This window comes from Bufo bufo, chromosome 8 (genome assembly GCF_905171765.1).
Source record: "Bufo bufo chromosome 8, aBufBuf1.1, whole genome shotgun sequence".
In the NCBI taxonomy this organism is placed as follows: Eukaryota; Metazoa; Chordata; class Amphibia; order Anura; family Bufonidae; genus Bufo; species Bufo bufo.
In genome coordinates, this window is record NC_053396.1 from 125993487 (window position 1) to 126008124 (window position 14638).

Below are 14638 nucleotides of genomic sequence, written 5' to 3' on the forward strand. Positions count from 1 at the left end.
GCAGATTTAAAGTCCATACCGCAGGTCACCATCAATGCACAATTTGTAGAATCTCATTCACAGTTCTACAATGAAAAATCTGCAGCGTATCATCATGTGTGGACCTACCTTAATTGTCAGGGGCGGACTGGCCATAGACCTTACAGGGAAATTTCCCAGCGGGCTGATGTCACAGGGGGCCACCCAAGTCCTCCTCTCTGCCGCTGACCGGGTACATAATGAGCGCTCTCAACAGTAATTAATGCAGTGAGAACCAGGTACTCATGTACCCGGCCAGTGACTGCACATGTCCTCCTGAATTCATTTTACCTCCTAAGCCCCCTGCTCCATAGACAACTGGAGGAGGAGGACAAAAGATGGTAGCTATTGATGCACACTACAGAGGAAAGCTTTTGGGGCAGTATATTGTGCTACACTGTGTTATTTGGTTTTGCACCATGGTATTGTGCAAATACTTGTTTTTCCCCAACTTCTGTTATTTGGACCTGCCTACAAATTGGGACCACTTTTAGTTTTCTTTTTCCATGGCCACTTTACGTTCCTAGTCCGCCCCTGCTAAATTGTATGGATAGTGCACAAAAAGTTTATTTGAAAGCATGCACATTTTGCAGAAAAAGTTTAAAGGGTGTTTCCACACTTATTTCTATTTTTATAAAAAGCACCATGAAATCCATGTATTTTTTACAACCTTTTTTCAGTGGTGTTTTTTAGTCATAATGTTTTACTTGCATTTTTAACTCACTTTTTTTTTCTATAGAAATTGCCTGAAAAAAGCGACACCCAAAGCATGCTGCAATTTAAAGGGGTTTTCCAAGACTTTTATTTGATTGGTGGAGGTTCGACATCTGGGACCGCCACCGATGAGGTCTTTGAGAAGGTACCAGACCTCCCAATAGCACTGCAGCCTTCTCGTAACTTAGCTTACGCCATGTGAAGTCACGTTCATCAGTCACATGGCCTAGGCGCAGCTCAGTCCTATTGAAGTGAATGGGGCTGAGCAAGATACCAAGCACAGCCGTTATCAAATGGACTACGCTGTGCTTGTTAAGATGAGAGAAGGCTGCGGCGTTACTGTGAGCACTGGTGCCTTCTCAAACAGCTGATCGGCAGGGGTCCCTGGTGTTGGACCCCCACTAATCAGATACTGATGACCTATACAGGAGGATATGGAGGATAGGGTCATCAGTATAAAAGTCTCAGAAAAGAACTTTGGCAAAAAACAAAACAAAAAAAACCCACCAGGATACGGTTTTAAAATGCCACCACAAAATGTACTGTTTGTAACACGTAACATCTGGCAGACCAAAAAAGCAGCAAAAAAAAATACTTGTGGAACCACCCTAAAAGCTGGCATTTCACTTTTCCAGACAGACATTGAGAAGAATATCCTGCAATGACTACCTTAAGATATTCAGCAATGACTACCTTACAGACAAGTGAAAGCAAGGCAGTTTATTCTAAGTGTCAGACATTCTAAAGAAACCCATGATACCATATGTTGCTTTTTCCTCACACGTCAACCAATGAAGAGTTAAATCTATTTGTTTTAATCACGCAGTACACGATCTCTGAGTAACAATCTGTCTGAGGTTTTACGATCACTTCTTGTAGACTTGTTCACAGGGTCCTACCTGATGCGGTCGCTGTCTTTCTTCTGTAGCTCAGCATCTCTCTGCAGAACTTTCATGAGCTTCTCATACTCCTCATCCGTCAAGAAGGTGAGGTCCAGCATGGTGCCCGAGCTGTTCTTCATTGTAAACAGTACAGAAACTACTACTTCAAATCAAGCTGGTAAACGTCAACCATGGAGGACCACAAGCAGGAACTTCTTTATGGAGAAATGGAGTTAGCAAGAGCTAAACATGTGGAAATTTGGCAGCTTCATCGTCTCAATTTATTTGCTGTCCAGAAGTAATGAAGGATAATTTCCATCCACTTTCCCCAGTGCAGTCACTGTGTTTCCAAGTAACGCAAGCAGACTACAGTGGTCCCCATTGTCTCTAGTAATAGCGCTTAGGGTCCATTCCAGACGTCATAGTTTTTCCTGTGAAAGAAAACAAGAGTTGTCAACTGGACTGGTTAGTGGAGAGAAAGAGAGAAAAAGACTCTTCCTAGATTAAGATGAATGCAGCATATGGCGACTGAATGTGTACTATGGGGGCGGATATTTACTCGTCGATTCCAAAGAACGCTACAGAACCCTACTTATTCCAAGTTCTGGTAAGGTAACTGAATGTGGTGATATCAGCTCTCTGAAGTAAGGGCACGGGAAAAGCAAACACGGAAAGACCAGGACGTGTTCTTTTAGAAAAAAAAAAAATGAAAGGGTAAACATGGAGCCTAGCGTGTGTGGACAGAACAAAGCAGGGGGTCATTTGTCAAATTCCAAGGTCACCTGCAGCTGCAGAGAGAATGATCTCAGGTAGACTCAGCAAGTCTGAATAAGGGTCTTCCAGATGTTAACAGTCCATATGTTCTTCTGGACTCCGATCTGGAGGCATCTGCAGAGCAGTAATAAACTTCAGATGGGAGTGTCTACCTGTCCTACCACTTTCCTTTACCATCCTGCACGCTGATAATTCCATTAACCCTTTTACTCATCATTGCCCGTGGCCACAGCCAGAAATACATGGTGACAACCTCCTTTTGTGGACATGCTATGATGACAGTCAGCCCAGTTTCCTTAAAGCTATAGTGAACAATTGCTGGAAAGGAGCCAGCAAAGCCTGTTCTTGAAGTCTTGTACACGAAAGGTTACAAAAATAGAGCGGCAGCTTTCTATACATGTACATATCAGTGCACATTAGAAAGCTGTAAAAAGCTGACATTGTCCAGAGGCAGCTACATTGTCTCCCCCGTGGAACCTAAAGGCTTATCGACATTTGCCGTGCAACTGAATGTCATCTATTGTTCCCTGTTATCAGCCATTTCAGTCTGTGAAGGGACAAAAGGCACATTTGATGAGCAGTAGATTGATGGGAAGGAAGCGTTTCTTCCTGACAATCGGCTGCTTGTTCAGTAGGGTTAAAGCACTGCATTTACAGGCATCGATCACCTCCACAGTATGAGAATGAGCGATCGTTGCTGCTATCGCTCGTCCACATACAAAATCATTGCTCCTGGGCAGCAGAGTGCTGTTTAGACAGTGCGATCTGCTGCCTTGGAACGATAATTGAGGTGTCCGCTTTTCGCTCATTCATCGCATGATCTGCGGCACCTTTAAATGGGCAGATTATTAGGAACGAGCGTTCATTGGAGCGTTCGTTCCCAGTAATCGGCCCGAATATTGGGCAGTCTAAATCCAGCCTAATGGTAATGTTCTAGTGAATTATTGCTCCTGTGATCGCTGCTTTATTTCATATATCTCCAATTCAGAGAGCCTCCATAAAGTTTCACATACAGACGCGGGGAACGTTTTTCATCTTGGATGCACAGGTGTAATAAATACTGTAAACTAGATGCAAATGTGTACAAACCTGATGAGAATAAAACAATACTTTGAAAGCTAATATACGGTATATATGTCTTCCCTCTTTCAGGGATGACCACTAAAGGCCCCCATACACATTAGTGTACTGTCAGCCAATGAGCCCCTGACCTCCTTCCAACATTATGTCGGGGGAGAGTTGGGAGCTTCCTATACATGTTAGGGCTCATGCACTCGACCGTGCCTGTATTGCGGTCCGCAAACAGCGGGTCCGCAATATGCGAGCACCGGCCGTGTGCACCCCCCAACACGGATGTGGACTTATTCACTTGAATGGGTCTGCAATCCAGAAGGTCCGATGCAGCACAAAGGCACGGAACCCATAGAAGCACTTCCGTGGGGTTTCTTTCTGTGCCTCCGCACCGCAAAAAAATAGAACATGTTCTATTTTTTTGCAGTGCAGACAGATCACGGACCCATTCAAGTTCAATGGGTCTGGATCAGTCTACGGAATCCGCACGCATGTTGCCCGTGCATTGGGAACTGCAAATAACGGTCCCCAATGCACGGAAAAGGCGGGCAACGGCAGTGTGCACGAGCCCTTACTCAGAATTTTTTATTCATTCCTTTTGTTCTCCTGGAAGCTAAGTTGGTGCCTGAGGTGTCTGACAGCGGCTTTCTTCTCTCTTCCCATTGCAAACACATGCATGCTCAGCCAAACCGAACATGTATGTGTATGGGGGAGTCAGGCCGACAGCTATAGGAGATTATGCACGCTTTAATACATCCGATTCACTCATTGTCTATATTTCTCTATCTGCCTATTCCATATTTCACACCAAAATATATGCCCTTGGTTGCCACGGAAGGTATCAACAAGCCAATCTGAAATTAGATTAAAAAAAATACACACTAGGCCCCTATAGCACATCAAATGTGGCAAGTCAGGCACGACGCTGAATGGACTTGTAGAAATAGTATAACAGCTGCAGCCAGATCCGCACCGGGGCATCAGCGATGTCCGCAGCTGTAGAGGCAAACTGGCGATCGGTGCTGCTGATGAAGTGAATGATGATTTATTGAGAAAACAATAAAATTGTGATGCCTTTACACTTAATCTTGGTATGTATGTATTCCGTACATGCCTGTGTAACATACATACCTGTATATGAGGTTAGTGGTCCCATACATATTTTCTTGCCAGAACAGGAATACATCCTGTCTGAGAGCAGAAGGGAAACCTTTCCCAAAACAAATTGCTTTCATTCTTCCCGACACGTGGGGTTGATGGATCATTATCAGTAAGACTCTAGTGATATTAGGAGTCATGCACACGACAAAGCCTAGAACATGTGTAGTATACAGAGGCTCTTTTAAACTCTATAGATATGAAGATAGCACCATACAAGAAGAGTCCAATGGAGAATGTCATCATTTTGTTTTCGGTCAGGTTCATATGCAATGAATTTGGAGGGATGACGCATATGCCCATTTCAACCATATCTGCGTCCTAAGGACACAGATACAGTAGAATGAAACAGGGAAGCTAGGAGCAGTCAGCTCCCTGCTCCACCATTCCCCAGCCAGTGCTTTCTCCAGCAGTAAGCACAATGCCATGACATCATCATGCCCGCTGAGCAGAAGACTACAGAGTGTACAGGCCGGGGATCATTCATGGGACAACAACTATGTGAGGAAACTAAGGGGGCGTTCTGCCTTCCCTCACATATTGCCTGTTTTCCATAAGGTACAAATTCTATGTCTTAACATCAGCTTGCTCTTCTGCTTGTGCCATGCACCATTTTCTTTTAATTCGCCTGGACCTGTAAATGGCTACATTTATAAAAGAAAAATCACAGAAAATAATGCACTAACACAGTAGAGTTTAGAGTAGGTCCTGCCTTACTGAGACTACCTTGGCGCGGGTAGGCGGGCACAGATGTGTTTTGATTAAAAATATATTGGCTGAGAGTCTCAGATTTTATCATATCAGAGTGAGGGCTTAGTCCATATATAATGTTTACATCTATTGTGTTTTCTTTTATAAATGTAGCCATGTACATCCGCATATTCATTTTTCATATCATGCATGAAGTTTTTTTTAATCTGTTTCTGTGATTTTTTATTATATTATATCCTGGTAATTTGCGGCACTGTGTGAAGCCGTATTCAATATGTGGATCCATGTTACTAGTGAATGCAACCTTGAACAGATAGAAACGAATGACTATTATGCAATAGTTTTATTTCTTCCTCTTCTGGCTTGTAAATGTTGACACGTGAATGCATGCTGTAGGCCGTGCTCCTTTGTGGAGTGTATTTATCCATAATGATACATTAGGCACAGGTCTTTTTTATATATGGGCCCAATGTACTATATTAGACAAGTTTTGCTGCAGGATAAAATCAAAAAAATATTACTGTACTATGTAGAAACATACAACCCTTTAATACTGCGTGTGTGTGTTCAATATTTGACAAGTTCCCATTGTTTGCTACAGGTGTAGGCTATTGACACAACACTCGAAAAAATAATATACAGATTGCAAATGTAATAGTTAGAGTGGGTTCACATCACGTTTTATGCCTCAGTTTGACATATACGTTAGAAAAAAAAAACGGATACAAAAACACAGCACACCACATTCTTGTATCCTGCAGAGTCCGGTAAAAAAACATATTTTTTTTTTACAATAAAAACTCTATGGTGAACGGATGCCACTGTATGTTTACGGCATCCGTTTAAGGTATACGATTTTTGTATACGTTAAACGGATGGGAAAAACGTGACGTGAGCCCACTGCCAGCAGAGCCACCGCCAGGCCTGCCCACTACTGTACACTCCAGAAGACTACACTTAGTAGCTAAAGTGGTCTCCTCATGGTCAGAAGAGACAATATATATCTCCTATATTGGTATATGACCCCTACCAATCCTTAGAATGAAAGAGCAGCAGCACTCAGGTGCATAGCTATAGTGGAAACAGGGGAAGCCACTGCTATTGTCAGGGCCTCCTCAACAGTATTACACAATTACATTATATACAGTGACAGTATATACAGTAATATGAAATACAGTATATATGTGTAGGAAACTGACAGAGCGGCTGCAAATGCTCATTCGTTGGGTGATGGCATCATTCATGCGGCACCTAAAATCACTGTTTGTCGGCAGCACATCGCTCTCCGTACACAGACACAAACAATAAATCTATATGGGGGGGGGGGGGGGGGAGAAGGATTTTAGTAACTATTGCTCATGCACATCCATAAACTGTACATGTAAATGCAGCTCTACTAATATAATATGGGGTCTGGTGGAGATCCAGCCGCTACCCAGGCAATATGCTGAGATTTTTGCTTAACTCCTTAAGGACACAGCCATATTTCACCTTAAGGACCAGGCCATTTTTTGCAAATCTGACCAGTGTCACTAAGTGGTGATAACTTTAAAACGCTTTGACTTATCCAGGCCATTCTGAGATTGTTTTTTCGTCACATATTGTACTTCATGACACTGGTAAAATGGAGTCATTTTTATATATAAAAAAATACCAAAAATTTGCAAATTTCCAAGTTTCAATTTCTCTACTTCTATAATACATACGGTAGTAATACCTACAAAAATAGTTATTACTTTACATTCCCCATATGTCTACTATGTGTTATAGGGGTGCACCGAAATGAAAATTCTGGTCCGAAACCGAAAATTCAGGATGCCCTTGACCGAAACTGCCTTTTTGCCCAAATACTTTTAAAATACTTTTTTTTTAAATGATTTTATTAATAATTATTTTTCATGAATGAAATTCATCTGTGGGTGGCGCTGTTATGGAGAGGGGGATCTGTGGGTGGCGCTGTTATGGAGAGGGGGATCTGTGGGTGGCGCTGTTATGGAGAGGGGGATCTGTGGGTGGCGCTGTTATGGAGAGGTGGATCTGTGGGTGGCGCTGTTATGGAGAGGGGGATATGTGCACTGTTATGGGGAAGGGGATATGTGCACTGTTATGGGCATAACAGTGCACAGATCCCTTTCCCCATAACAGTGCACAGATCCCCCCTCCCCATAGCAGTGCCATAGACCGATCCCCCTACCCATAACAGCCCCGGCCCATAACAGCAGACTAATCACTCACTGCATCTTTATTTTACCTTACAATCGTGACGCTACAGTAACAACTCTGCAGGCAGAGCGGAGGGCGGCGTAACGTCACTTACTCACGTGACGCACCTGCTCCGCCCACTTTATGAATGAAGGAGGCGGAGCAGGCGCGTCACGTGAGTAAGTGACGCTACGCCGCCCTCCGCTCTGCCTGCAGAGTTGTTACTAGAGCGTCACGATTGTAAGGTAAAATAAAGATCCAGTGAGTTAAAGTAAACCGCCCGCCCGGCGCGGGTGACAAATCCCACAAATCCCAAACCCCATATTTTCTGCCGATATGTACCAATATCGGCCGAAACGGATTAGGCCCATTTTCGGCCGATATTTTCGGCCGCCGGAATTTTGGTGCACCCCTAATGTGTTAGGATCATTTTGGGAATGACATTTTATTTTTGGGGGACATTACAAGGCTTAGAAGTTTAGAAGCAAATCTTGAAATTTCTCAGAAATTTTCAAAAACCAACTTTTTAAAGGACCAGTTCAGGTCTGAAGTCACTGAGGCTTACATAATAGAAACCACCCAAAAATGACCCCATTCTAGAAACTACACCCCTCAAGGTATTTAAAACTGATTTTACTAACTTTGTTAACCCTTTAGGTGTTCCACAAGAATTAATGGAAAATAGAGATACAATTTCCAAATTTCACTTTTTTGGCAGATTTTCCATTTTAATAATTTTTTTCCAGTTACAAAGCAAGGGTTAACAGCCAAACAAAACTCAATATTTATGGCTCTGATTGTGTAGTTTACAGAAACACCCCATATGTGGTCGTAAACCGCTGTACGGGCACACGGCAGGGCGCAGAAGGAAAGGAATGCCATACGTTTTTGGAAGGCAGATTTTGCTGGACTGGTTTTTTGACACCATGTCCCATTTGAATCCCCCCTGATGCAACCCTAGAGTAGAAACTCCAAAAAAGTGACCCCATTTTAGAAACTACAGGATAGGGTGGCAGTTCTGTTGGTACTAGTTTAGGGTACATATGATTTTTGGTTGCTCTATATTACACTTTTTGTGAGGCAAGGTAACAAGAAATAGCTGTTTTGGCACCTTTTTTTTGTTGTTTTTATTTACAACATTCATCTGACAGGTTAGATCATGTGGTATTTTTATAGAGAAGGTTGCCACGGACACGGCGATACCTAATATGTATACAATTTTTTTTATTTAAGTAACTTTTACACAATGATTTCATTTTTGAAACAAAAAAAATCATGTTTTAGTGTTTCCATAGTCTGAGAGCCATAGTTTTTTCAGTTTTTTGGCGATTATCTTGGGTAGGGTATGATTTTTGCGGAATGAGATGACGGTTTGATTGGCACTATTTTGGGATGCGTATGACTTTTTGATCGCTTGCTATTACACTTTTTGTGATGTAAGGTGACAAAAAATGGCTTTTTTACACGGTTTTAATTTTTTTATGGTATTCACCTGAGGGGTTAGGTCATGTGATATTTTTATAGAGCAAGTTATTACGGCCGCGGTGATACCTAATATGTATACTTTTTTTTATTTAAGTAACTTTTACACAATGATTTCATTTTTGAAACAAAAAAAATCATGTTTTAGTGTCTCCATAGTCTGAGAGCCATAGTTTTTTGTTTTTTTTGGGCCATTGTCTCATGTAGGGGCTAATTTTTTGCGGGATGAGGTGGCGGTTTGATTGGTACTATTTTGGCGTACATACGACTTTTTTTTATCACTTTTATTACCTTTTTTGGGAAGTAAGGTGGGCAAAATTTCAATTTCATCATATTTTTTTTTTTTTTTTTATGGCGTACACCGTGCGGGGAAAGTAACAGGACCGTTTTATAGATCAGGTCGTTACGGACACGGTGATATCAAACATGTGTAGGGAATTTAATTTTTTTCATTTTTAATCAGTGATAAATGTGTTTTTTATTTTTACTTTTTTTTCACTTTTTGTTTTACATTTTTTTGACCCAGACCCACTTGGTTCTTGAAGATCCAGTGGGTCTGATGTCTGTATAATACAGTACAGTACACTATATAGTGTACTGCACTGTATTTTCACTTTACAAAGTCTGATTAGACTTTTGCCTTTAGCAGAAGTCTGATCAGCACCATGGACAGCCGGACGCCTTCGACAGCCGGTTGTCATGGTAACCAACACTCACTGCCACAGCAGAGCAGTGGGTGATGGGGAGGGGGGCCCCCTCCCTCTCCCATCGGGGGCTGAAAAGGCACAGCAGCCCTCCGATGGGAGAGGGAGCTCCCTCCCTGTTAACCTCTTCCATACTATGGACCGCGGCATGGAAGGGGTTAAATGCCTGACATCTGTGCGAGCACAGATTTCAGGCGTTTTTAAGCAGAGTGTCAGCAATGTGCTGACACTCTGCTAACCGCTTGGCCATCATGAGAGAGGGGGCGGGCGGATGATCGCATGCCTGCCCGCCCCCCCCCCAGCACAGCCCTGATGATCACAGACCGCGGGGATCAGAAATCTCCCGAAAGCGCTGCAAACCGCAGGTCTGAATTGACCTGCGGTTTGAAGCGATCGCCGATACGGGGGGGTCACAGGACCCCCCTGGGCATTGACCCTGGGTGCCTGCTGATTGATTTCAGCAGGCACCGGGTTCAGATCACCGCCGGCCGAGCGGCGGCGATTGGAAATACATAGGACGTACAGGTACGCCCTGTGTCCTTAAGGACTCGGACATCAGGGCGTATCGGTACGCCCTATGTCCGGAACAGGTTAAAATAGAAAGAGAATGTGTCATCTCATTTCTAACTTTCTTAACTGTTCACAGTAACAGTAATTTTGACCAGGTGTGTCCATACTTATGCATGCCACTGTAGATAGACATTGTACATATATATATATACTGTATTTTTCGCTTTATAAGATGCACGTTTTTTCCTCCAAAAGTGAAGGGAAAATGGCAGTGCGTCTTATAAAGCAAATGCTGCCATTTTTACTTTTCTGACACTGATACATCACTGGCCACTATGCTGCACAGCACGGCCTGCACTGTATTACCGGGAAGGGACTAGGGGCTGGAGGCCAGAAAAACGCGGCGCGGCTCGTTGCAGTCACTGTACTCTATTACACCGGGCCCCGCACAGCAATCTTCATATGTAAAGTGTAGTCATGTAATCCTAAATAAAGTAGTGCAAACCTCTCCAGTAGTACTTACTATCAAACTACTATAGCAGGCAGGCCGGCAGCGTAACGTCACTCACTCTGTCACGCGCCTGCTCTTCCTGTTTCATTAATAAAGTAGGAGGAGCAGGCGCATGACGGAGTGAGTGACGTTACGCTGCCGGACGGCCAGCCTGCTATGGTAGTTTGATAGTGAGTACTACTGCAGAGGATTGCGCTACTTTAATTAGGATTACATGACTACACCTTACATATGAAAATTGCTGTGCGGGGCCCAGTGTTTTGGGGTCGCTATTTACACAGTGACACTTATGGGGGGGATCTGTGGATGACACATATATAGCATAAGATGCTATATATGTGCCATCCACAGATCCTCATAACAATGTCATCCACAGATGCCCCCCTAATAGTGTAATCCACAGATCCCCCCAATATTGTCGTCCACAGATCCCCCCATAACAGTGCGTCATCCACAGATGCCCCATAACAGTGCTTCATCCACAGATGCCCCCATAACAGTGCGTCATCCACAGATGCCCCCATAACAGTGAGTCATCCACAGATGCCCCCATAACAGTGCGTCATCCACAGATGCCCCCATAACAGTGTGTCATCCACAGATGCCCCCATAACAGTGCGTCATCCACAGATGCTCCCATAACAGTGCGTCATCCACAGATGCCCCCATAACAGTGCGTCATCCACAGATGCCCCCATAACAGTGCGTCATCCACAGATGCCCCCATAACAGTGCGTCATCCACAGATGCCCCCATAACAGTGCGTCATCCACAGATGCACCATAACAGTGCGTCATCCACAGATGCACCATAACAGTGCGTCATCCACAGATGCCCCATAACAGTGCGTCATCCACAGATGCCCCATAACAGTGCGTCATCCACAGATGTCCCATAACAGTGCGTCATCCACAGATGCCCCCATAACAGTGCGTCATCCACAGATGCCCCCATAACAGTGCGTCATCCACAGATGCCCCATAACAGTGCGTCATCCACAGATGCCCCCATAATAGTGTCATCCCCAGACCACCATTAGTTCAAAATCCACCAAAAGCACACCTTTTGGTTCAAAATATTTTTTTTCTTATTTTCCTCCTCAAAAACCTAGGTGTGTCTTATCATCAGGTGCGTCTTATAAAGCGAAAAATACGGTATGTACAATAAAACATTAAAATAGTCAGGCCTGTCTTAGACTGTACATCTTGAAGTATAGAGGGATTTCCCCACCATATTTATATCGTATTATTAGATGTGACAAAAAATTCAGACCAGTGGGATTAGGCCACTGGGATCCCTATAGATGACAACAATGGGCTTGTATCCATATTTTTCATTTACCATAATTGACAGTAACATTGTACATTGAGCGTAATGAAAAAGCAATTACATAGAGTCAAGGGTTGCATCCGGCTATGGGTTGACCACCACTGCTCTATTATAGAGCTATTATAACTGATCATAACTGATCCTTTTGTTCAACTATCTCAACGATAAGTAGAAGGCCAAAGCCATGGACATTGTGCTAGCCAGGCCAGAGCACAAAAGGTTTTCAATGAAAACCCATTGCACATAGTTCACTATAAAATAATCTCAAGACATTAAGATAATACTCATAATAAAACATCTGTTATTTTATCACATTTACTGGGTAATAAAAGCAAATGGAAATGAATAATCATGCACCATACACAAATATTGGAATACCTCTAGATGATGATTAAAGGGGACAGGATAGGTCATCAATATTAGTCACTGACATCAAAATCAGATTGGTGGGGTTCAACTCCTGGCACCTCCAACTATCAACTGTTTGAAGAGACTGTGGTGCTCTGGTGATGTCACGTTCATCAGTCACATGGCCTGGACGCAGCTCAGTCTCATTCAAGTGAAATGACCTGAGTTGTAATACCAAGCTATACAGAGTACGGCACTGAGCTGGATATGCTGTGAAGAGACCGCAGTGTTCACTGGATCGCCCCGGCCTCTTAAAACAGCTGGCTTACTTTGAACATAGCCCATGAATGTTGTATAAAAACTTGTGATACTGACGTCCAGCAGAAATGTTCAAAAATGGAATTGACTGGAAGTTTTGTAATAAAGTTATATTTTTAATCTCTTTAATAATTTTTATTTTTATAAGCTGGCTCTTTATGCATTGACATTTCATGAGCGCTGAGCAGATGGTATACATCCCAGCAACCCAGCTGCAGCGCTGAGATAAATATTTTTTTTAGCTGCTGTAACAGGAAAATTATTTCTTTCCATTCAGGTTCAGACCCATCTGGACTGAGTTTTATTTCAAGATGTTGATTTGTTAGATAAGATGTTCTGCACCTGGGAGGAAAAAAATCTAGTCTAATGTACCACATGGGTTCTCAACATTCAGATCTGTACATTTTGCTGTCTCATTTAAAAAAAGATCAAATTTATTTCTAAAAGACACATAGTTGCTAAATATTGCTACTTGATATACACAACAGAAAACAGTTGAAGCTAAACCATTGGTAGGTCCTGATCCTGACTCTATGCAAAAGGACTTTGTAAATGGCGTCCATAATGTGTAGGAAGTTCAGTAAATCTACAAGGATTTATTACATAAATGGTATTCGGATTCCACAGAAAAATTATTTTTAGGATATGTAGAACATTTTAAAGTAAACCAATAAACATTCATGCTGGGACTGTCGTAAACTCAAACCTTTCAGGTTGGCAGACAACGCCGCCATTTATAAAGTACTGTATGCTCTGTCACTTAAATTAAACTGGCCCTGGAACATATTTTTATTTAGCTCCCCAGATATGGCAACTGACGTACAGTAGCTACTCATCTTCTCAATGCAGCTTAACAACTAATACCTTTCAAATGGAGGAACACAAACCCTCCCGCCACAGACATGTGGGTGGCCAGTAGGATGGACAAATTGGCTGGCTGCGAGAATAAAATTATGGCTTCCTTCCTGTGGGTTTGATCGCCTTGGTTGAATTCTGAATACTTAAAGGGGTTCTCGAGGATTACAAAAATATGTCTGCTTTCTTCCATAAACAGCATCGCATCTGTCCACAGGTGTGGTATTACAGTTCAGCCCCATTACGTCAATGGAGCTGAGCTGCAATACCTACCACACACAACCTGTGGACAGCTGTGGTGCTGTTTTGGGGAGAAAGCAGCCATCTTTTGTAGAACTCCTCTGATGGAGTTCTGTCCTAATCCTCCTCTGTTACTCCTTATCCTCTGACCATAACTTTCTATCTACACTCTTGTAGACTCATTCTCCCTACCTGCACGCCACAGTTTGTTCTTCCTGGTAGCTTAGATGTTTTGATGTCCAATGTCAACAACTTATGCTGATTTGTAAGGATGTTACATCTATGTATCATTGACTCTTGCTGTTCAATAAAAACAGTTCTGACAAAAAAAAAGTAAAAAAAAAAATTTAACAGACCAATAAAAGTTTAGTTACTCTTGAAATATACTAATTGACATCAAAATATATTGTTAAAATGGGCTCCCTATTTTGCTTCATTTTGATATAAATATCTATTTACATACAGTTTTGTGTAAATAATGCCACTATGATGATGGTTCTGTTTGTTTTTTTTTGTTTTTTTTATATATTTTTTGTTTTATTTATTTATTTTTCTTAACCCCTTAGTGACTAGCCTGTTTTGGGCCTTACTGACCAAGCATTTTTCTTCCTTTTTTCATCGTCACGTTCCAAGAGCTATAACTTTTTAATTTTTCCGTCTATATAGCTTTATGAGGGCTTGGTTTTTGCGGGACAAGTTGAAGTTTTTAATGGCGTCATTTTGGGGTACACATAGCTTTCTGATTAACTTTTATTAACTCTTTCTGGGAGGAAGATGGGAAAAACAGCAATACTGCCACTGCGTTTTTACGT

At 42.4% G+C, this 14638-nt stretch overlaps 1 protein-coding gene across 5 annotated transcripts in view; it reads right to left on the bottom strand.

The window, feature by feature from the left end:
- Positions 1-14638, bottom strand: part of LOC121009336 (synaptotagmin-like protein 2) — a 140455-nt gene that overhangs the window by 58897 nt on the left and 66920 nt on the right. For 2 of the 5 annotated variants that reach the window (XM_040442386.1, XM_040442382.1), the window contains exons 1-2: positions 2396-2526; positions 1632-2044 (exon numbers count right to left, since the gene is read on the bottom strand). In XM_040442386.1, coding sequence (XP_040298320.1) covers positions 1632-1753 — 122 coding nt within the window. In that variant the 5' untranslated portion in view covers positions 1754-2044; positions 2396-2526. Of the gene's footprint in view, positions 1-1631; positions 2045-2172; positions 2250-2395; positions 2527-14638 lie in introns of those variants that run through there. The other 3 variants (XM_040442385.1, XM_040442383.1, XM_040442384.1) reach the window with 2 other exon arrangements.